General features: G+C 48.4%; 1 protein-coding gene across 1 annotated transcript in view; it reads left to right on the top strand.

The window, feature by feature from the left end:
• SLC12A8 (solute carrier family 12 member 8) overlaps positions 1 to 21,745 on the top strand; it is a gene marked incomplete at its 5' end in the record, with an annotated part of 46,282 nt that overhangs the window by 786 nt on the left and 23,751 nt on the right. Inside the window, 3 exons of the mRNA XM_082285224.1 lie at positions 64 to 210; positions 3,017 to 3,208; positions 5,595 to 5,826. Of these exons, the coding sequence (XP_082141350.1) occupies positions 64 to 210; positions 3,017 to 3,208; positions 5,595 to 5,826 (571 nt within the window). The remainder of the gene's footprint in view (positions 1 to 63; positions 211 to 3,016; positions 3,209 to 5,594; positions 5,827 to 21,745) is intronic.

The raw sequence follows: 21,745 nt of genomic DNA, 5'->3' as shown, positions 1-21,745 counted from the left end.
CACCACTTGTGCAGCCTGCCTGTAAAACATGAGAGGTAAACCCCAGGCTTTGCTTTTCTCTAGGTATCTCAAACGCAGACCGAGCCCTGGTGGAAGATCCAGCTGTTTGTATGGGAGCCGGTGCTTTTTGGAACGTGGGATGGGGTCTTCACCTCCTGCATGATCAACATTTTTGGAGTGGTTCTTTTCCTGAGGACAGGATGGCTCGTGGTGAGTGAGTGCTGACTTGGCTGAATGTTTGAATAGATGCCCCTCCTTACCTTGTATCTCCATCACCACCCAATCGTTTTGGATTCTGTGCTCTTCGTTATAGATGTTGCTCATGACCTCTGGTAATTTGTAGCCTTTCAAAAAGTTCCACTAAAATGTGTAGCTGAAGTGGTCTTTGTGAGCGGTTTCCTCTTTTAGCTTTCAGAGAGAGAAAGGCAAACACAACAACCAACCTTGACAATGAACAGGGACACCCTTGTGTTGTATTGTTAAGGCAAAACAACCACTTTTCAGGTAAAGTTACAGCTACTTCTCCATCTTCCCAACACCACTGAAGGAGGTTTCTTCCAAACATACCAGTGTTGGAGTCCCTGATTTTTTGAATGGGAAATCCTCAGTCAGGTGAAATTGTCATTGCCATGAAAGGATCTTCCACTGCTGGGTCCATAGTAGTATCTCACTGAGGGTCAGAGCCTGGAATACTGTCCCCTCCTGATGCAAAAAATGTTTTGCCACAAAATTTCCCCTTGGAAGAAGGAATGCTTCCCCAGGGATGGATGGGATTTGAGCTTCAGGCAGAGTTCTTGTCACAGGCATGGTGGACACCTTCCAAAAGGAGCAGGAAGATGCTTGCACTCTGCACTGAAAATTGCTTTGCTGGAGGTGTTGAGGGGAGCTGCATTTGTCGCAATGGAGAAGTTGGGGTGATTTTCTAGCTTCCTTTTCCTTCTGATTTTATTTCTCCTTTGAAAGAAAGTTACTGCTGGAGCAAACACAAATATAAATAAAGCCAGTAAATAAAAGAAAAACGGAACCAGCTGGAAGCTAGCATGAAAGGGAAGGGAGGAGAAGTCGGGGCTGGCAGAGAGATCCCCTGGCAGAGGACAGTCATATGTCAAGCTATTCCCAGAGTCAGGCTTTTGCTATAAATTTCCAGAGCTGGAGCTGGGGCTGGTGAAGCTTTGCAGTTCCAGGGGACCTAATCTTGCTGAAATGTTCAACAGGGATTGCTGCTGCACGAACCCCTTCCAGCACGCATGCATAAATAAGCATCAGTGTTTAATGGTGGCTTTTTCTTCCCACTTTCTCTGCTTGCTATTGTTGCTGTGAGTCCTGCATTCCCCCTCGGTCTTAGTGTTAACCCTTTCTTCTGTTGGATTGCCCATTAACTGCTGCCATAGTCTGCTACCACCTTTCTGGAAAAGCCCAAGGCTAAGTGAATGTTAGCATATGTCTGGTTTGTTTTTTTTTTTTAACTGAAGTGTATCATGTTTATTAACCATTTAACCTGGGATAAGCAGCTGAAGAAAAAGAACAATTGTCCTTTTAAAAAGAAGTATGGGGTTGGAGTGGGCTGTGGTGCTGACCCAACCACAGCTGTGTTTATAGCAAGCCTTGGCTCTGTTCCCCACTGACCAGATAACACCCCTGTCAAAGGCAGCAGGATGCTGAACCAAAATAGGATTTTATGATGATAGCAACATCCTGGATATGTTTTTGTTTTTACACAAAAAAGAGAAAAGGAAAAAAATCTGGGATTTCAACCAACCCCAGAGCAGGGAAGCAGCCTTTTAGTGCTGGTGATAAAAACCCCATCACGGCTAGCATGACCTCAGAGGTGAGTACTGCTGGAGCAAGGTTGGAAAGAGGGGATATGGGCATGGCCTGGAATATGAGTAAAAGGAAGGCAAGCCAGATGTTAACGAAGCACTGGGCACTGGAGGAGATTTCTGATTGCTGTGCACCGGCCTGAGCGTTTTGTCAGCAGGGGAAGGTGGGCTGGAGCCCAAGGGAAAACTCCTGACCCTGGAAAATAAATTACAGCCATGTGCAAGAGAGTGGGAAGGTCCTGAGCTCAGAAGAGTTCTTAAATTATTTTGGAGGTACTAAGCACCTTCTCTTTCTGAAACTCCAACCATAAATGGCAAACTGAACCCCCCAAAAAAGGGGCTGTGCTGGCATTTAAAGCTGCCAAAGGGGACCTGCAGCTGTGTTTGTTCAGAGGCTTTTGCTCTTCACCCCATAGCGAGACCGTGGCGGGTGCAGCAGCTCCTCCTGGGGCCCTCCCTCTACCCCAAGCAGGAAGGGTTGTTTTTTTTCCACGGGGCTGAATCCTCTGCAGAAAACTCCCCCGAGTCCTGGCAGGGCGAGAGCCACCTGCCTCTCTGCGTACGCCCCGCAGATAAGGGCTGGCGCACGCTGCTTTATGAGAGTGTTATTTATCTTCCACGCTGTGTTGCCTTTGGGGTTTTGTTCTTTGGGATCTCATTGTTTGGAAGGATCAGAGCTTTCAAAGGTAAATGTTCTGAAAAATTAAAATGCAAGCTTGATGCTGTTAATAAATCAGTTGTTGCAAATCCCAGGGGTTCAATTTTGAAACTACTCTTTGTTATGAAAGTGTTTTGGTTTTTTTTAAGCATGTCATTCTGAACCGAGCAGACAGGCAGTGATCCCCTGACTGCGGTGGCTGAATCATTGTTTGACCTCATTCCTTTTAAACCAGAGGACAAAATCAGTGATTCATGGAGGAGCCCATTGACAGAGCACAACCTGCTCATGCAAAGATCTGCCCAGCCCCAGGCTCAAGGACAAGACAGGTTCTCATCAAAGAGGTGCTAATAAAGGCTGTTAATTTGGCAATCAATTACGTTAATTAGACAAGTAGGGGTGTCTCTGTGTGTTTCTTTTAATCTGTAATGACTCCAGATTCATAGATCACTAGTGACTAGAAGTGGGTAGGTCCTTTTTCTGTCCCAGCAGATTGGTGTGAATTAATCTTAATTTGATTATTTTTTTTTCATTCCAGGGAAACACTGGCATTGTAATGGGCATGTTTCTGGTGTCCTTTGTCATTCTGGTTGCCCTGGTGACAGTCTTGTCTGGAATTGGGGTGTGTGAGAAGTGCAGCATTGGAAGTGGAGGAGTCTACTCCATGATTTCTACTGTTCTTGGGGGTCGAGTAGGGGGCACCATTGGCCTCCTTTACATTTTTGGCCAGGTAATTTTAAAAAGTTATCTAAAGAAAATTTGGAAGCTTTGCAATGCAGGTATTAATCTTGTGCTGTCCTGCTGCAGAAAGTAGTGTTTCAGGTAAAATCTGAGTAATGCTCCACTGTGCTGGACAACATGGGAGAGCACCACGGGGAGCAGTCAGCCCCACGCTGCTCCCCAGGAGCAAGCCTCTGCATGGGTCACTCTGGTGGAGGAGCTGAGTGTCTGGACAAGCCATGCAGGACATATCTTCCCATCCCAAATTACCCCCATTGCCAGAACATGCCCTTGCTGGCAAGAGACTGATATTAAATGAAGCAGGAGAGGTCAGGGTGGCCAAGCCAGGCTCAGTGAGTGGCTGTGGACTGGCAGGTTGGCCTTGGCGTGCTCCACATGCCCTTAGGGATCGGGCAAGCCTTGGCTGCTTCTCTGTGGGAGCCAGCAGAAGTAGAGCTGGTGTGGGAGGAGAGCTGGGCAGGGGTAAGGGCCACAGCTAACTGACTTCTTGTGAGCCAAAAGTCACAGTTCTGGGTTTTCTGAAAGATCCTAAGGAGCTGTTTGTGGTGGTGAAGCACAAAAATACACATGCATGAAGAATGGAAAATAATCACTTAAACCTGCAGTAACTTAACCCTCTCCTCCCATAAAGATGTTATGAATAGTATAAAATGTGGTGAGCAGAGAAGCATTTTTATGGAGGTTTGTTTTTAACAGACTGCTTACAGCAATCTCCAAAACCCCTTAACAGCCCCCAAACCAAAAATAATCCCCTCTTCTCCTTTCACTCCAGATTAAAAGCAAGTGTCCATAAAATACAAACTGAACCCAGTTACAAGCCAAGATATGGAAATGGGCCACACATGAGAATCCTTCCTGTCATATTTTCCACTCTTGCTCTCTGAGAGGACCCTGTCTGGGAAAGCAATCAGGTTGCAGCCTGTCCTGAGGGTTGTAAAAGCTGGGCTGCAGCAGCCCTGGCCCCAGGCTTGGCATCCTATGTGCACAGGGGCTGCAGGCTGGGAGCTGGCAACTCACTTAAAATCTCTTTGCCTGCTCCTGAAAGCTGCTGATGCCTTTCCCTTCTCAGTTGTGCTTTCTGCCCAACGTGCTCTGCACCAGCTGCAGGCTGATCCCCTGCTACAGGATGCTCAGGGAGCGCTGTAAGCTCTGTCATAAGGCAACTACTGCCAGAAATGGGGTATTCCCTATTCCCTGCTCTGACTGGGGCAAGTGAGGAATGACTGGCCACATGCTGCAGAGAAAGACTCTCGCTGTAGTTCCCCTGATCTAGGTGTCTGCCTGTGATGGAAGGGAATCCTCCAGGATCCCCAAGTTGTAGGTGTCTGAGTCTAAACAGGTGAATGCCATGAACGTTGCTGAAAACCATACAAATCCTGCAGCTCGCGGGCATGAGCCAGGTTGTCCTGAACGCCCTCAGAGGATCAGTGCTGGGTCTGCCCAAGGTGGGGCATCTGCAGTGAATGAAGGCTCTGCTCTGCTCTTGCTGTCTTGGGTGGGGTTTTCTCCCTTCCACTCGTGCAGGAGCTGCACATCCCTCCTCTGTGGACAGGGATGGTGGGGTTGCAGGACCCGAGATCACACAGCCATATCAAATGCAGCTGTCTGCCCTAACCTGGTTTTCCGGGGTGCCATGCACTGGAAAGGGTTGTTGCTGAGATATCAGCAAGTGGGAATTTCTGCAGGGAAACGTCCTGGTTTTTGGGATTGTTGCCCTGCAGTGGGGTTTGAGGCCTGAGCCGTGCTGCAGGCATCCTGTCCTGCCACCTGGAGCAGAGCGTGTGCCCTGTCCTGCTGCAAGGCAAAGAGGCAGTGTTCCTGGGAGCTCAGGGGGGCACGGCTCACACAATGTGCTCTCCTCCAAAGTGCAGGCTCCATTCCAGCAAGATAGGGAGCTGGTGAAACGTCAGTTTGCATCCAAACTAAACACCGAGTTAAAAATAACCCCCGGGAGGCAGTGAAGGGGGAAACAAACTGCTGTTCTTCAGGCAGGTGTTGAACTGGGACCCTTTCCTCCAGAGAAACAGGAGAAGGGAAGAAACATAGAAGTTGACTCATCCTTTTCTCTCTCAGAGAAGCCCGTGTGGTTTCTCCTGGAGTGTTAATAGAGGGTAGGTGTTACAGTGGAACGTTGCTGGGCTGCCAGCCCTAGCACCCAGCCTTCCCTGTTTGCCCAGGCAGCAGCTCTGCTGCCTTGGCAGTGTGCTGTCTTACAGCAATAAGGTTCAGTCCCTGCAGGCCAGAGTAACATTAGAGGTTGTACTGTGACACAAATGTCTGTCTGTCTGAACACAGGTCCCCACAGCCCGGCATGGGGGCTGGGGCTGGGGATCCCTTTTTTTCCTGTGGGGCACTGACAGAGCTGTGTCCCTCAGTGTGTTGCAGGTGCCATGTACATCACTGGCTTTGCAGAGTCCATTGCAGATGTCCTGAGCCTCAGCAACATCTGGGCAGTGCGTGGCATCTCCCTGGCTGTACTTCTTGGCCTGCTGGGGATCAACCTGGCTGGGGTGAAGTGGATCATCAGGCTCCAGCTCCTGCTGCTCTTCCTGCTGGCTGTCTCAACACTGGACTTTGTCATTGGGTCCTTTACACACCTTGATCCAGGTAAAACCTGGGTTTCATTGCTTTGGGGTCAGGAGGCACTAATTCCCTGCGGTTTTCATTAATTCCCTGGGGTTTTCTCCTTAGGTGTGATGGTGAAGTGACACACACTTGGGCAGAGGTAGAGTTCAGAGCTTCCAGATGTCTCTCCTGATTTTTTAGAGACAACCCATAATTTTGCAAGGAGTGTTTCCAGAGCATGATTGAAGATGCCTTATTGATTTAGGTGTTTAAGCCCAGGGATTGAGCTCTCAATTTGTGCTCTTGTTATGTTTCACTTGGAGTTTTTCTAACAACAGAGAGCATCTGTGTTTGCAGTGTTCTTTGCAGCCTTCTGCTGCCTAACTCGGCATTAAGCATTGTGCCCATGAAAATGGAGGATTGTGTCTTTGGGTTATGGAGGTCTTGTCCCACAGACCACATAGACCCTGGCTGTGCTGGGCTGTGCCATCCACTCTGCTGGATCTGCTGCCCAGGGCTGTGCTGGGCACCTGAGGAGGGAGCTGGGTGAGGGCAGGTCACTGCTGGGGTTTCAAGGAGCCACGAGTGGGACTTCTCCCACTAACTTTCCCCAGACTGAGTTCAGCCTGCAGTGACAGCTTCAGCTCAGGCAAGGTGGAGGTTCAGAGCTCCCACCTGCAGCCCTGCTCACACCTCAAGTCCTGTTGCCTTCCCTCTGTCTGTTTGCTGGGAAACACATCTCCGGACGCCACAGCGGCCACTCCAGCAATAATGAAGTGTAATTAGCTGAGTAAACAGAAGGTGTCACCTTTTTCTTGGCTTCCTCTGTGTCCGGCAGCACCTTGGGGGGTTGGAAGTGACCTGCTAAAGTGCGTTCGAGGAAAGATCTTCAGTTTTTATTGACAGCTGTGGTCAGCTGCTGGGCTGGGTGGCAGGAGGTGTCGTGGGTAGTTGTAACACTGATAAGGGTCATTCATGCTGCTGTTTCACTTTGTGCTGCCAGTGTGGTGTGCGAGGACGGTGGCACGGGGACAGAAGCAGCTGCTCCCCTGTCAGACAGAGCTTTATGGAAAGGCATTTGCTCTTTATATTCAGCATGTAAGAAATGCCCCAAATGAGAGCCTGTGAAAGTTTCAGCAGATCCTTGTAAATGAGAATGAAGCAAGGACAGTTGTGTTGCTGTGGCATGTTTTGCAGAGAAAGCAAACCAGTGACCTGCTCCAAACAGCTGCGTTTCACAGGAAGTTTTTTTCTAAAGGAAATGGGGCCGTGTGTGTGTGTGTTGTATTTTTGTTGTGCTCGTAGTAGACCTTTCTAATAGTAGAGAAAAACGAAGACTCGAGGTGAGACCTGGTGGTAGGAAAGTGAACACACGACCAGGAGGAAAGAATTAGAGGAATACAAACGTCAGCAGGAAACATGCCCAGGTGGAGGCCAACGTAGTTGTCTTTGATTTCCTCCACTGCCAAGCACTGTCATTTTCTTCTGACAGAAAATAGAGAAAGGAAGGGAAATGAGGCAGCTGAGCCTCGCAGATGCTGCAGTTTAGCCGTGGCTGACTGAGGAGAGGAGGGCTTCCAGTGGATGGAGGGACATCGGGCCGATGGTGGCCGGATGCAAGCCCCAAAGGCCAGTGCCCCAGAGCAGCGCTGCCCCCGGGTGGGACCTGCTGGCCAGGGAGAGCTGTGCGTCTCTCTGCTTTCACGGGCGAGCCGTTTCCCTCCAGGCTGGGCGGGGGGATCCTCCCAAGTCCTGCATTTCCCCAGAAGGCCTCTGAGTGGTGTGTCAGCACCAAGGGTGAGCGCTGGGCTCTGAGGAGCCTCCTCACGCTGTGTTGCATGCTTTCTGCGCCGCACGGGTGAATGGATGCCTGTCTCTTGGGACTGCACCCACCAGCAAAGCATCCCTCCTGCAAGGAGCCTGCGGGTGGGACACGCAGGTGGTGGTGAAGCTCCAAGCTCCAGAGCCAGATGATGACAGTGGCAGGGTGCAGTGCATCAAAGCACAGCACCGGGGGAAGCATTTGAGACCCCTTTGGGGTGGGCGTTCCACTGACGGGCTCCCCACAGCCCTCCGGAGCGTGCAGTTGTTTTCAGTTTGGTTCTGTGGCTGCAGCAGGGACTGAGAGGCAAAGGCAGCATGCAGGGAGAGGTGGTTTTGGGGGCTGGACCTGTGAGCTGGATTGTAGCTGACAGCTTGTCTGGGTCGTGTCCTTGTTTTACGGCAGGTTTATGGGGTTTCAGTTCACAGCCTTGGGTCTCAGTCTTTGACCCTGTAAAATGGGCCTTGCACAGTCCTCCTGCCTTTTCTGCTGCTGCCATGGCAGCCTTTTCCCTCACTTAACATTTCCAAGTGCTGCGCACATACCAAAGGGCTGCACATCTGCCAAGCAGCAGTTACTTGAATTTAAATAATCTCCAGGAATGCCTGTCCATCTTGAAGGTCTTAACCGGCTGCCTTTGTGTGGTTGCGCTGGGTGGAGTCCCCTGCTCTTCTCCCCGTTCCCGCAGCTCACACCCAGGCACACACCAAATCGGATATTGTCCAAGCACTCACTCCCTTCCTGTGGTTTGCCTTTATTTTTAGTCTGACGACGGAGCATGTTTACACAAAAGGGGGCTTCTCAGCAGGGCTTCCTGCTGCTCTTTCTCCTTTTTTTTCCTCTCTCTTGCTGTGGCTCAGTCCTGCTCCAGGAGCCAGCCAGCCTCCTGCAGCCCGGAGCTGGGACTGGAGGAGCTGAGTGGCTCCAGCAGACAGGGAGTGCTTTGGGTCACTTGTCCAGATGCTGCTGACCCTCTGGGCCTGCCAGCCTGCTTGCTACCAGGCTATCCTGTCCCTCTGCCTGGCCCCCAGGGCTTTTGCTCCTTTCCACAAGCTGCCTGCAGGGTGGGGTGGGACTCGCTGATTTTTGGAGTTAATCCTAAATCCTCCCTTGGCTCCAGCTGGCACTTCCCCTGGGGTTTGGTCACAGTCCCAGGCTGGGATCTCTGCCAAGGGTGGGTAGCAAGGAGAGGGGCTCCCTGTTTTGTCTGAAAACCAGCCTCCTTGAGCTGTCTCTGGCTGCTCACCTTAAAATTCAGTGCCTCCTCCAGAAACAGAGACCCCTGTGCTCCTTCCTTCAGACAGAAGACATCCTTATTCCCATTCTCCCTAGGCACAGGTTAGTGTTTTCAGCAAACCTAACACAAGTGAGTTGAAATTGGTCAGCGCTCCACTTCTCAACACATAATCAAGACCCAGCGCTTGCTACAAATTTTCATAGTGGCAGTGCAGGGTTGTTTTGGCTTGTGTATGTCTGCATTTTAATGATGGAGGCCCATGCCTCAAAATCAGCCTGAATTATTTTGGGAGGAGCAGTGAAAGTAGAGGAGAGGATGCTCCTCTCCCTGACCAGCTCCTCAGAACAGTACGTGAAACTTTTTGGCCTTTTCATGTCCTGAGCATTGGAGTCACGGAAAAAAGAAGATAAGCCGTCCGTTAATGCCCACTCTTTTATTTTCCTAGCATATCTCTGCTAATTTTTGTGTAGGGTGACTCCCAAATACTCCCTTTCAATTAGGCGCCTGCTTTCCTGTTTTGGCAGTGGCTCCCAGGTGCCCTGTTAAAGCAGAGCGGCTCTGGGAGCTCGTAGAGGGGGGGGGATCACTGGGAGGAGAGCTGGTGTTAATTTGGTTGTGCTTTGATGGGGAGATGAAAGGAATCACAACGTGAGCAAAAGGGGCCCAACAACAGACTCTTAAATGCCTGGTGGGGGAAAAAATAAATTATCTTGTTGGTAATTCAGTAATTGTGTCCCCTTGGGCTGGGATTCCCCTGCCCTGCGGCAGATGGTACCATGTGGCTGGGGTTAGTGTGGAGCTTGGCTGTGTGGGGCTAAACCCCTCTCCCCAGGCTGGGAAATCTGGGTAGCTCATGTCTCAGGGATGCAGGGAGGTTTGAAAGGCATGTTGCTGTCAGGGTGCTTCTGCTTGGGATTATTTTCCATGCAAACCACATCCTTCATGTCACCCGCTTGGGTTTTAGCTTCCTGAAGCTGCTCACACAGACCCCAGAAAACTCATTTATCATCTTCATTTATTCCTCCAAGGGCAAGTGCTTTGGAGGATTCATCCCCCTCCAATGTTCTATGGCTGAGCCGGGGAGCTGATGCTCTCCTGTGGGTACCAGTGGTGAGGGGCTGTGGGAGATGAGCTTTGCCTGGAGCTGCTCCAGCAGACAGGGAACCTGTAATTGTTGAAGTGATTTATGTATATAGACGCTCTGTTGTTGTAAAGATCCCACAAATGCTGCCTCTGGGGCTTTGATGGACTGAATTAATTAGAAATATTCTTACAGATTGAATATGAAAGTGATCAAAGCATCCTAATCAGGGGTTTCTGCTTGGCTCTGGGTTGTTTTATTTTATTTTTGGGCACAAGGGGTGTGCCCCAGTATCATAAGAGAGGGTGCAGGAAGGATGTGTGTGTCAGAAGATGATCTGCAGCAAATCCCAGAGGCTTTATCCAGGCTGATTGCTGACTTCCTGGCCTGAGACACATCTGGAAAGTGGCATCAAATCTCAAGTAGAAATCACTGTGCTAGTGGCAGCAGAAAAAAAATAAAATCCACTTTGCTACTGAACAAGGTACACACCGTGGTGAATAAAGGCAGGACACTGCTAATGCACTTTTATTTATTAAAAAACATGGGATTGCTTTCTCCAGGTTTTTCCAGTTATAGTGCATTGAATGGCCCTGACATCACTCTTGAGCTGGGGCCAGCCTATTCAACAGTCTGGCGAAGACATTTATTAACTGGTTACCTGCCAATTGTCTGGGCTAAGAGCTGCGGGACAGATGTGTTTTGGAAAGTGATAACATTGTTAGAGGCCTTATTTAGATAGTAAGAGGAAAGCTACCCCACTCTGTCCAGGTTCTCTGAAGTAGGTATTTAAAGCAGTTTATTTAGAAGAGAAAAAACCCAACCCATTTAGATTGAGATGCAACTCTGCTGCCCTGTTTGTAGGTAGGTTTTCACGGTGTTTCCTTGCTGGAGGACATCCAGCAGAAGGACTGTGTCGAGGAGCAGCAGCTCCGATTGCCGGCAGATGCTCAGGTGTCAGCACAGCTGCTGCACCCCGGGGCTGGGACTGGCATCCTTGTGACCCTGCTCTGCTGCGACCAGGCAGGATTCCCGAGCCTACCGCCCCGAGGCATCTCTCAGGAGGTGGGTAAAGAGGGGAGGAGGGCTTAGGGTCTGCGAGTCCCGCCCTTCCGCACTTACTGGGCTGCACTGGGGATGGATGCCATGTGCATCCAATCTGCTCCTAAAAATTTCCAGTGGTGGATCCTGCGCTGCATCCTTGGGGACCCTGCTCTAGTCATAGCTATCTCAGGTGAAGCCCTTCTTCCTGCAGCCTAAACCCGCTGTTTCGGGTCTCTTGAGGACTTGGCACAATCTGGTATCCTTCCTTTTTGCATTAAACCACGTTGCTAGGAAGACCCCTGGTGCTCATCTTCAGTCTTCTCTTCTCTAGGCAGCCCCATCTGAGTGGCCATGGGAGCGAGCAGCCCTCTGCCACGTGCTGCTGAGGATAAGGAGGGTCCTGCCTCCCCTGAAACCTAAAACGTGCCACTGAATGGTGCTGTCAGGGACTGGCTGGCCCAGCTCCGTTCCTGGAGCCAGGAGAGGGTTTGCTGAGGTTGTTACAGGTTTTAACTTGCTCAGTAGGTAACAGAGTTCCTGATGTACACAGGAGGTTTTGTACACATTGATTTAACCTTTAACTTCTTCGCTGTTTCCCTGCAAGGCAATGCTAAGCTCATCTTCATAGAGCTTGTAAATAAATCCTGAAATACCTCGGCTGGCTTTGTTCCCTGCTAGACTTTGCCTTCATGTGGGCTTTCCCTATCCATTCCTCCCATAAAACCTCCTGTGCAGGCTCTCCTTCAGCAGCAACTTGTTTAATGCTAGAGAACTAATAAAACTCACTGGTTTGAGGAAGATATATTTCATCCCACTATCTCTCCTGCTCTCCCCATTGCTGTGTTTAGATGGGACAGCTTTATTTAATTGCATTGATTTTATTTCTCTCTTTTTTGATGCCACCACATAATCGTTTTCAAATGATGGAGATACTTCACCTCCTCTTTTTTCATTCCCCCAATGTTTAATTCCAGTCACAGTTCAGCTGTGCCCTGAATCAGCTTTCCTTATTTAGGGATTTAATTTATTAAGATAATTTCTAGATATTAGATTCTTCCTCCTGCCGCTTCACTTGTAGTTTGCAGTCCTCTCCTAGGCTAAAGAGAAAAGTCTGTGTGGGAAATAGGTCCTTATCTACGGTTCATCCTCTTTCCTGGTTTGTGTTAACAGTTCTTGGCCTTTTTTGGCTGTAAGTATGGCATTTTATCCTGGTTGTACCTTCACTAATCAGGATGGTGGCTTGGTGGTTCTTCCTGGTTTTCTTTTTTACTCAAAGGGGGAAATGAATCCATTGAAAATTTGATTTTTGTAGGGAAAATGTATTCTATGACTTACACAGAATTCAATTAATAGTTTCAAACAAACAAAAAATCCTTTTAGGTGACAACATCTTGCTCAGCCTTTCCAAAATCAAACACTGGTTTGATTTGCATTCTGAAGCCAGACTTAAAGCTGTAGCTGTGCGTGTGTTGTATAGAGGATAATTAAAACCTTCCAAAAACAAAACCAGTCATTTTAGACACAAAATCAAAAAGCCAACAAAAGGAATAGTTTTCTTTTGAAGTACCACTGTCATGTGGATAATATACCCATAATTTAATGTGGGAAGCTGGGAGTGTAGGATGCTGTTGTCATGAGGATGGCAGAAGACTCATGGCAGGATTAAGTTGTATCATCTTTCCTTTGGAGGATGGGGATTTGATCAGCATGGATTGGGCTTTGCCCCAGCCAATACACAGAGTAGCTCCGAGATGGAGGGGAGGTCACTCCGACGAGTCCAAAGGATGTGTGTCATTGCTGCTGCTCAGCTGCCGCTCATTTTCCTCCAATTGTTGTGCCTTGACTCAGCCTAAATGCTGAACTCTCAAGCCTAGGGCTTTTCACTGGAGAAGTTCTTCAGAGCCTCCCACAGCTGGGCACTCTGGGCAGGGCTTCCAAGAAATACCATTCTGTAATTGATAATGATACCCCATTGATGAAAACTATTTTCCTAGAAGAAGGATGGACCAAGGGACACTGTACTTCTTGTCCTCTTTGCAATGAATAAAATAATTTTCGCCAGCTGCTTTGAATACCACTGAACAAGCCAGTCTGCAAATACCACATAAAAAAATCAAATAGTAATGGAAGGATTTATATATATTACAGCAAGTCTAGTGCTTAGCATTAAATAATGTAAAACATAAGTAGAATTTATAAAGTTGAAACACCTGTGTTAAAATCTCTTCCTTTTTTTCTAACCAGCATTTCAGAATTTCTACCTGCAGAAAATGTTCATTTTTTGGCTTTTTCTGGGAAAAAATTATCAAACCCCACCAAGCTGTAGAGACAGAGTAAGTGCCAAACGGCTCCACTAGCTACTTCCACAGGCACATTCCTAAGTTTTCCCTTATTTAAGCAGTGCTTTTGTGATGAGGAGCTGCCTGTGCAGGCTCCGAGTGTGCTCTTGTGTGCGTTAGTGGTTTTCCACTTTCCCGAGAAGCTGAGGCAGAGATAAAGCAGGCGCATGGGGAGTTGGGCAGAAATTAGCATTTCCTCCCGTCAGTCCAGTCCTGCAGGAGATGTGGTGTGGCTGGGGGAGCCTGGGGGGAGCGTAGGCTACCTCCTGATCTGAGAGAGGTGACAGCATCCTGCAAATGAAAATTGCTCCATTAGCTAAAGACAAACATCGGAGACAGATTTAAGCAACTCCCTTTGTTTATTCTGCCTTTTGTGCTATTTTTAGCTGTTGGCCAGCACCCAGTACTGCAGGTCCATTGACTTTAGGGAGAGGAGGCGCTTGTGATCTGATGGCTCCCATGGCTGGGGAGCTCCACGAGGAGACTGGGGGTGCACTTACCAGAGAGGGTAAATAGGTAAAGGGATGATGACCCTGAGCAGGCTTTTTTTGGGTTTCCTCAAACAGAGCAGCCCTGGTACTTCTGCTCCGGTCTTTCTTGCTCGCCTGAGGGTATTCAGTGCAGAGATCCCACGTCCCCCCTTGCCTCCTCTAACACAGCAGACCATTGCTGTGGCTGATGTTAAACCTCTTTCCAGGAGCCTCCTGCAGCAGGCTGGACTGCAGGACGCGCCGCCGAAACCCTGAGCCATTTAAGAAGAGGTCGCCCAGAGGGCTTTCCCTCGACTGCGCTGTCAGTCTCCACGCTGGCTAATTTGTCTGCTTGCCTGAGCGGTGTTTATGCACGGGGCTGATTCATCGCCCTGCAGCCAGATCGCTGGCAGCTGTCAGCGTGACGCCCGTCCCTGGGCTGCTGCTGCTCTAAGTGACATCCAAATAGCCCGGGTTTGTCTCCGCCGGTGTTGGGGGAGGATACAGGTGCGGTGGAGGGTGGTTTTTGGGAGAGGGTTAATGGTGGGATCCCCCGGAGCCCATGGCAGCAGGAAGCCGTACTGTGTGTTGACTTTAAACAGGAGGTTTGGGACATCAGCTCTGGAGCAGAAAACGGGGAGTCGGGAGGAACAAACACTCGCTGCTTCAGAAGGGCGGCGATTTCCTTTCGGGTAAACACGTCATTAATCTCAGGCAGCACATTCTTTTCCATCAAAAGATAAGGGATTCGAGTTGCCTTTCTCAGGGCTTGGCCTTTTAAGATTGTTTTAACTGTGGCTTTCTCTCCTTCAATTACAGACTGTACATACTCTCCCTTTTTAGGTTTGCCAGGTTTATTGTGGATGCAGAGAAAGTCTTGGGCAAGGGAACTCCTTCCCTGCTTTCTTTAAATTTGTTCTGATCCTTCTTCCCCACCACCCTCTTGCCAAGTTTTTTTCCCACTAAAACCTGTCTATTTTTTGCTACTTGCAGCTCTGACGAGTTTGAAACGTAAGTGTGGAGTTTGTCCCGGTTCATGAAACAATCTCCCTAGTGCTGATGATAAAATAGGAGCTTATTTGTTCACAAGTGGAAAAATAGCAGTGAGCTTCTGTCCCCACCCTGGGCTGCCTCTTGCTGCTCAGCTTTGGTTTGGCCTTTTTGAGGGTGTCACTTGCTGTGAGGTGTGGGGCGATGCTGGCTATGGCAATTTTCAGCTGGCCCCGTTCTGACACATGGGGCCACAGCAGTGACAGAGGTGCTGCTTTCACTTCTGCTCCCTGTGGCTTGGGGTCTGTGGTCACTCTGAGCTCTTTTGATAATAAATGTGTTTAAGTGGCATTTAGGGATGAAATTACAGAGGGAATTGAGTCCCTTTGCATTCTTACCTCCTCTTCTTCCCAGCCCTTTCTGTTAAGGGCTGTCAACAGCAGCATGGGTTGGGGTGGGGTAGAACAAGAGCTGAGGAGCACTCACATCCTGCATCTCTCAGTGCCCTGGCAGCTCAGGCAGATGCTCTGCAGCCTTTCTGCACTGATCTGTCGGTGTGGCCACATGCTGATGTGTTAATGGCGTAATAGCTTCATTTTTGTCACTGCATAATCATTGACCTGCATGTATTCAACACAAAAATTCCTATCTATTTTTTCCCTCGCCTAGTTTAAGATTCTTAAAGCAGAAGTACTGAGACTGTGGGAGCTGCCAGCAGGCAGGATGTGGCCCTGAGGACTGAAATGAACCAAAGTCATGATATCATATTTGACCTATGGAAAGGGAATGATCCTGCATTGATCTTCCCCATCTGGGCTGGGCTGCACATGCCCCATTTCCAGCTATGGGGCTGTGCTGCTGCCCACAAGTCCAAGATGGAGCTGACATGCTCCTGGCTTGCACGAAATGTGCACTGGTCTATGCTGACTCACATGGCACAGCAGTTGCACTGGACTTGCAGAAAAGGGCAACCTGGGTTTTGTGCATGTGGTCCCCTGGGTAGGCGAGTCCAGCTGTAGCTGACAGAGGACAGGGGCATCAGTCTCATCAGTCTGTCCCATCTCCTCAATCTCTGATCCCCTGCAGCTCTACTCTTTTCCTTCTGCTTCTTCCCAGTCTTCCAGCCAAAACCAAAGGTGAAGCAGGAGATGTCCTGGAAGATGCTAAAACATTTTTGTATTCCTGTACAAGTTCAGCCAAGGTCATGTTTATTCTCTGTTCTTGTCAGCACGGTTCTACCGCTCAATGCTCTCTGCTTCCATGACTCATCAGTTCCCTCACCATTCCCTTAGAGAACTGGGACTTTCTGGTGAAAATCTGTTCATGCATCCTGCAGGTCGAGTGCCAGCCTGCAGCAAGCTGAGCAGTGGAGTGGTAGCATGTGAAAACCACCACACTCTCCTCTCTCCACCTCCAGTGCTATTTCCCTTTCCCTGTTTTCCTTCCACACTTTCCACACTTTTCTCATACATTTCTACCTGCACCTGACCCATACCAGGCTGGCAGCAGTAGGACAATGACTGAGAGTAGCAGTGGTAGTGTTGGACTTGCCAGGGAACAAGTATTGGGAGGAGCTCGGGAGCTGGAGCCAGGTAGCTGTGAAGGCATGGCTACAGAAACAGCCCAGGCTTGGAAGAGCTTGGGAATGTGATTATTAATGTTGGTGTTAGATGAGCCCAAACACAGGAAGCCAAGTGTGTGCATGGAGGGATGTGAGGCTTGTGGCTGCACTGCTTTGATTGATGTATTTTCGTTCTGCTGGGAAAGGTGATTCAAGTGCTAGGCATGATCTTGGTTGCCTCTTTGTGCCTCTTAGATTATGCCAATCCACTGGAGAGGGGCACCATTTTCAGTGCCCATTGCTGGGTGTGCTGCATAGTATTGCAGGGCTGTGGTTGTGGTCAGCTGGACCCATGTCATTCTCTGGCACATCCAGCACTTCACTGAGGAAATTCAGAGCCACCCAGAACGTGGCTGTGTTGGTACAAAGCATCTTTCAGAGCTGTTGCATCAACTGATCCTGTGCTGTTTGTTGCTTGAAGTTAAATTTCAACATTTGCATAGGGTGGGGGGGGAACACAAAGATAAGTTCTTGGGGTTTTGGCAACATTCATGGCTTTGCACCCATCTCTGCACATCCACAGTTTCTATGTGGATGGTTAATCCTGTGTATCTGCAATTGCACACTGAGGTGCTGAAAAACCTATTGCTGGTGGTGCTTTGGCATCCAAATTTTACTTCATTTAAGCCAGGTATGCCTGACTTTTGTTTGACAAGTGAAGGTGCTGTTCTGATGTGATAAGCTATGGGTAGAATGTTTGTTTGGGGAAGTTTGGTTATCACCAGATGATGAGTGAGCTTATTCTGCAGGCAGGAGAAGAATTCATATTGCAAGGGCTTTAGGGGGGAGAATTTCACTCCTTCCCTGCTGTAGAGCACTCCAGCCTACGTAGGAATTAATTTGGTTTAGGCCACCCAGCAGTCATCTGACAGACCACAACTTCTGAGAGTCACCAGCCTGACAGAGCTTGACTTGCCCGTGGGGGAGTCAACATTTCAGAAATTCTGGGCTTGTACCTCACTCTCAGCTAAGAGTTTGGAGGAGGAAAATGTAAGCATGTGGTTAGTGAGGAGTGAAACTTTATCTTACTGCAGAGGTGTGTGCTCAGATGAGGATGGCAGCTGTGGGACCAGGCGGTGAGGACCATTCCTGTTTTCTCCACAGTGGTGTGCCCGGGTATCTCCAGAACCCACACCAGGACCTCGTTCTGGGTGTGTGCTTGGACTGGCATCCAAGGGGAACAACTGGACTTCAGAACTTATGCCAGAAGGGTTTAGTGGTGGAAGAAGAAATGGGAAAAAGATAGAGAGCAGAGATAATTATGCCAAGGATATATAATTACTCTTTGGCACTCCATGTCTTACATCACACAGGATCCTGAAAATGCTGAGGTCAGACCTGGGAAATGTGCTGCAAGACAAACACTTCCAGCTGTTCCTCTGAAAGCGAATCTCAGCAAGTACCTTCCAGGAGGGAATGTGTGGGCTCACTTATTTTGGAAAAGAAAAAATCTCACCATTTCAACCCTTCAGCATTCACCTTTGTAATTAAAATCTCTAATCACAAGCAGAGTGCAATATGCGACAGTCTTCAGGGAGCTGTTTCTTAAGGTGGTTTTCCATTTTTGCACTGTTTAGCCCCTGCCTCGGTGCCAGGCTTTACTTTAGCCTTAAGCTTGTGAACAGGCTTATTGAATTTGGCCAAGACTTAACTAAGCTGTAATGAGCTCCAGGTTGCCTGGAACTTGGCAGTGCCGCCGTGCTCTGTGCTGTTGCATAATGGCCTGACCCCATGTAACCACAGCTTCGCCTTGCGCCCCTTCTCCAACCTCTTTGAGTTCCCATTCTGGAACCCTGGGCTTCGTGGAGGGGCTGCCCTCGTAAGGGGAGTCCTGAGTGCCAAAAACCTCCTGCTTTCATGCTCTTCCACAGGGTGAGAGGTGGGAGAAAGTACAAGAAAAGCCCAAACATGGAAACGCGCTGAGGAAGAGAGGGGATGCAGCAGTGGCAACCAGATGGTGCCTCCTCTCAGGCATCTCTGGTGGCTGAAGAGACATGAGAGTTCTGACCATCTTCCTCCTCCTCCTCTGACTGCATCAGGCTGGGGCTGGTGTACAGCCTCCTGTGGTCCCCCTTCAAATGAGAATGGAGGATACTCATTCTGAAAGCTCTTCCATTTCAAACTTGCTAGGTGGTTTTTACTGTTTATTACATCATTTTAGTAAGAGCAACTGGAAGGACTTGATTTGTGAAGAATCACGGGAATAATTCAGATGTTGCTCTAAGTAATTTTTTTCCCTATTGTTTATTTAGATCAGCTCAACCACTTGAGAAACACATTATTTGCTTTCTCCTTATTGAGTATCTAATGATGAAAATAAATTGTTGCTGCTCTTTATTGTGCATTTCCCATAAGGCTGACACCACATGGAGAAGAAACCGGATTCTTTTCTTCTAGCATGACACAAGGAAGATTGTTTATAGCACTTCAGCTCCAGCCCTCTGCAAGCCAGCTGAGAGCAGGATCATTAAAGGCAGGATTTAGAGGCTGTGGGGTTGCATAAATTGATTGAAAGCAAAATTTTTCAGACAAATATTTTGTAATGAGCAAGGAGGGAGGAATCTGCTTTGGATCTCATGTACCCAGCAGTAAGCTGGAGAAAAAGATCTCCTTACAGGAAAAAATGTATAAAATGATCTTGCCTCGTTTGAAGATCAGAGTGCCAAATATAGACCCTATCGCATTTCCTTCCCTCCTCCTTCCGAAGCTCGTCCTTTTGAAGTGCACTTTCAATGGGATGTGGATAATTGACTCTGTGAACAACTGACCGAGGACTCTGTTGGTTTAACCGATTGGTCTCAGTTGCTGATTCCTGTTTTGTTTTGGATGATTTTCAGCCCAATTGCCCTGTCAGCTACAATTAGTCGCATTAATGTGACAGCTGAAAGGTCACAGATGACTTGCACTGGTCACAGGCACGAGGGCAGGCAGGAGATGCTCCCAGCATCTTTTCCTCAGCCCCATGCTTGTGCGCCCCCAAATTGGTAGCGATTGCAAATCCTGGTCTGATCAAAAGGGATGTGAGGTTTGCTTCACAGGAGGGTGATTGAGTGAGAAACGAGGATGCAATGACAACTAACATTTGGATGAACTTCTCTTTAATTAGTCAAGAAGGTTCCTGGTTCTGTATACAGGGGAAATGTGGAATGGCCTCTCACCTGCCAGAGCTGTGAGGAGAGGAAGCAGAAGTGGGATGCAGTTGTAAGCACATCCTGTGGCTCTTTCAACAAATCCATGGCTGTAGTTTTCAGTGGTCCCAGTGACATCTGACATGGCTTCAAGCTTTTGTCTCTTCCACTGAGGATTTCCACTTAGGGGAATAAGGTCGGAAAGGGAACAACACACAAATGAATGGAGCACAAGGGGATAATTTAATTTTTAAAGTTTAATAGGGGTCAGATGCACACAGGTGCAGGTCAGACATCAGACTCATGGGTCTCATGGTCAGTCTGTGGCCATAATATGGCCAAAATGGTACCACAGAAAATACAGTGTGGTTGTTCACTGGTCTGTATGCTTGGCCTTCTGTATGAGGAAGGAAACAGGAGGCACTCAAAGTGCCTCATTTGAATTATATAGCCCCAAACACCATTGGAAGATGCCAGCTGGAGATGGTTTACTTACAAAGCAGGACGCTGTGCCTGGTGAGGTTCTGCAACAGTCTGGTTTTGGTTTGGTGTTATTTGGCATTTTTCTTAACTTCCTGGATGATGGAAAAGGAAATGTGCAGATTCAACCTGAAGATGACCCCCCAGCTGGGAAGGGCTAGCAACAGCCTGGCAGAGAGGGTCAGGCTTTCAGATGACCTCTACAAACTGGGCAAGTGGTGTGAAAAGGACAATTTGTGATTAGGGAAAACCTGAAGGATAGAAATATGTGAGGGTAAATCTTCATGAGAGGAGATTTTTATGAATCAGTGGGGCAAACTTTTGTCAAGTGCATAGATGTATTTGATGCTGCTGCTTCAAAGCTCTGGTTGGAGAAGGTCTGCAGATGTTTGTGGGGTGAGATGAGTATTTTGTTCACTTTTTAAATGGAACATTAACATTTCCACAAGGAGCACATACTTGGTGAAAAATCCCTTGGCCAAGGACCAGCACTTCCCTTGAGCAGTTTCGTGGGAGCTTTGCAGCCAGGCCATGTGCTGTGCTGTCGTGAGCATCAATTCTGGTTGAAGCCACACAGGTCTGGACCATTAGAACATACAGCCTACACAAATTCCCCTTCTATTTCTCCAGAAAGTGTACTTTCTGCAGACATCTGTGAGGTGCAGAGGTCAGTGTGTTGTGCTGAGCTTGTTCCCTGTAAATCTCATCTGGGACTTGTTCCTAGTGAAGAGAGCTAGTGCTTTTACAAAACCTAGCAGCAGGAGACCTCTTCTATCAGAGTGTTTCCATCCATGTTTGGGCAACACAATGAATGCAGATGTAGTAGGAAACTTTTGATTATCTATAGGGCTTTTCTGTGAAAACTTCAAAGCTCTGTGGTTAGTTATATTCTGAGACTTTAAATGGATATGTCTTGTGCTCAGGGCTCTGATTTAATGTTCTGGTTTAATCTATTGTGCAAACATCATTAAAGTTGTCTTTGAGGCATGGGACAGCTTTGATGGAGTCTTTTTTTAATTTCTGGCCATCACCCTGCGCAGTCGTAAACAACATCCTGCCTGCTAATGAGAAAATTCAAGTTATTGCAGTCACATGTCTTGTGGAAAAAGACTGTAGTGGCAGGAGGAAAAAAGGAACCGACTTTGCTCACCTTCCACCCCCAGCTGGCATGAGCATTTGGATTACTGACAGGAAGGAGAAGCTTCCATAGATTAAGATACTCCATTAAAAAGCAGTGTTGCCTGTTAAAAACGAAATTAATAATTTCATGGTCATACCCATTAATTCCTTAACCTGCTTTCGTGACTTATCTTTTCTATCTATAAGCATCTGAAACCTTTCCTAATTAATGCCTTACATGCCAGCTGTCAGGCTTAATTCTTCCTAACAAATTCAGGTTTGTGGAAGAGTTTGACCCATTCTTCAAGTGTGTAGTGAGGGAGTAGGATCCCCCACCATATACCCAGTAAACCAGGCACATGACATTGGTATCCCATCCATCACTTTCCTCTCCCCCATCTTCTGTAGAACTTGTTTGGAAAGTAGAACTTGTATGTGTGTGACCTCAGAAAGATGGGGCAGGAGTGGCAACCCTGGTTTCTGCCTTCTCCCCACCACATCACTTGACATTCATCCTTTCAGATGGTCCTTGGAAGCAGCCCCTGTTGGCCTATGTGTTTGGAGGGTGGGTGGCTGCTGAGAGCCGCTGGAGGGGCTCCTGGAGCCCTGGTGGTTCCCGAGGTTCTCCTC

This window comes from Coloeus monedula (genome assembly GCF_965178545.1).
Source record: "Coloeus monedula genome assembly, chromosome: 7".
Classification (NCBI taxonomy): Eukaryota; Metazoa; Chordata; class Aves; order Passeriformes; family Corvidae; genus Coloeus; species Coloeus monedula.
The sequence above is the reverse complement of the archived record's forward strand: the minus strand, read 5'-3'. Positions and strand labels throughout refer to the sequence as shown.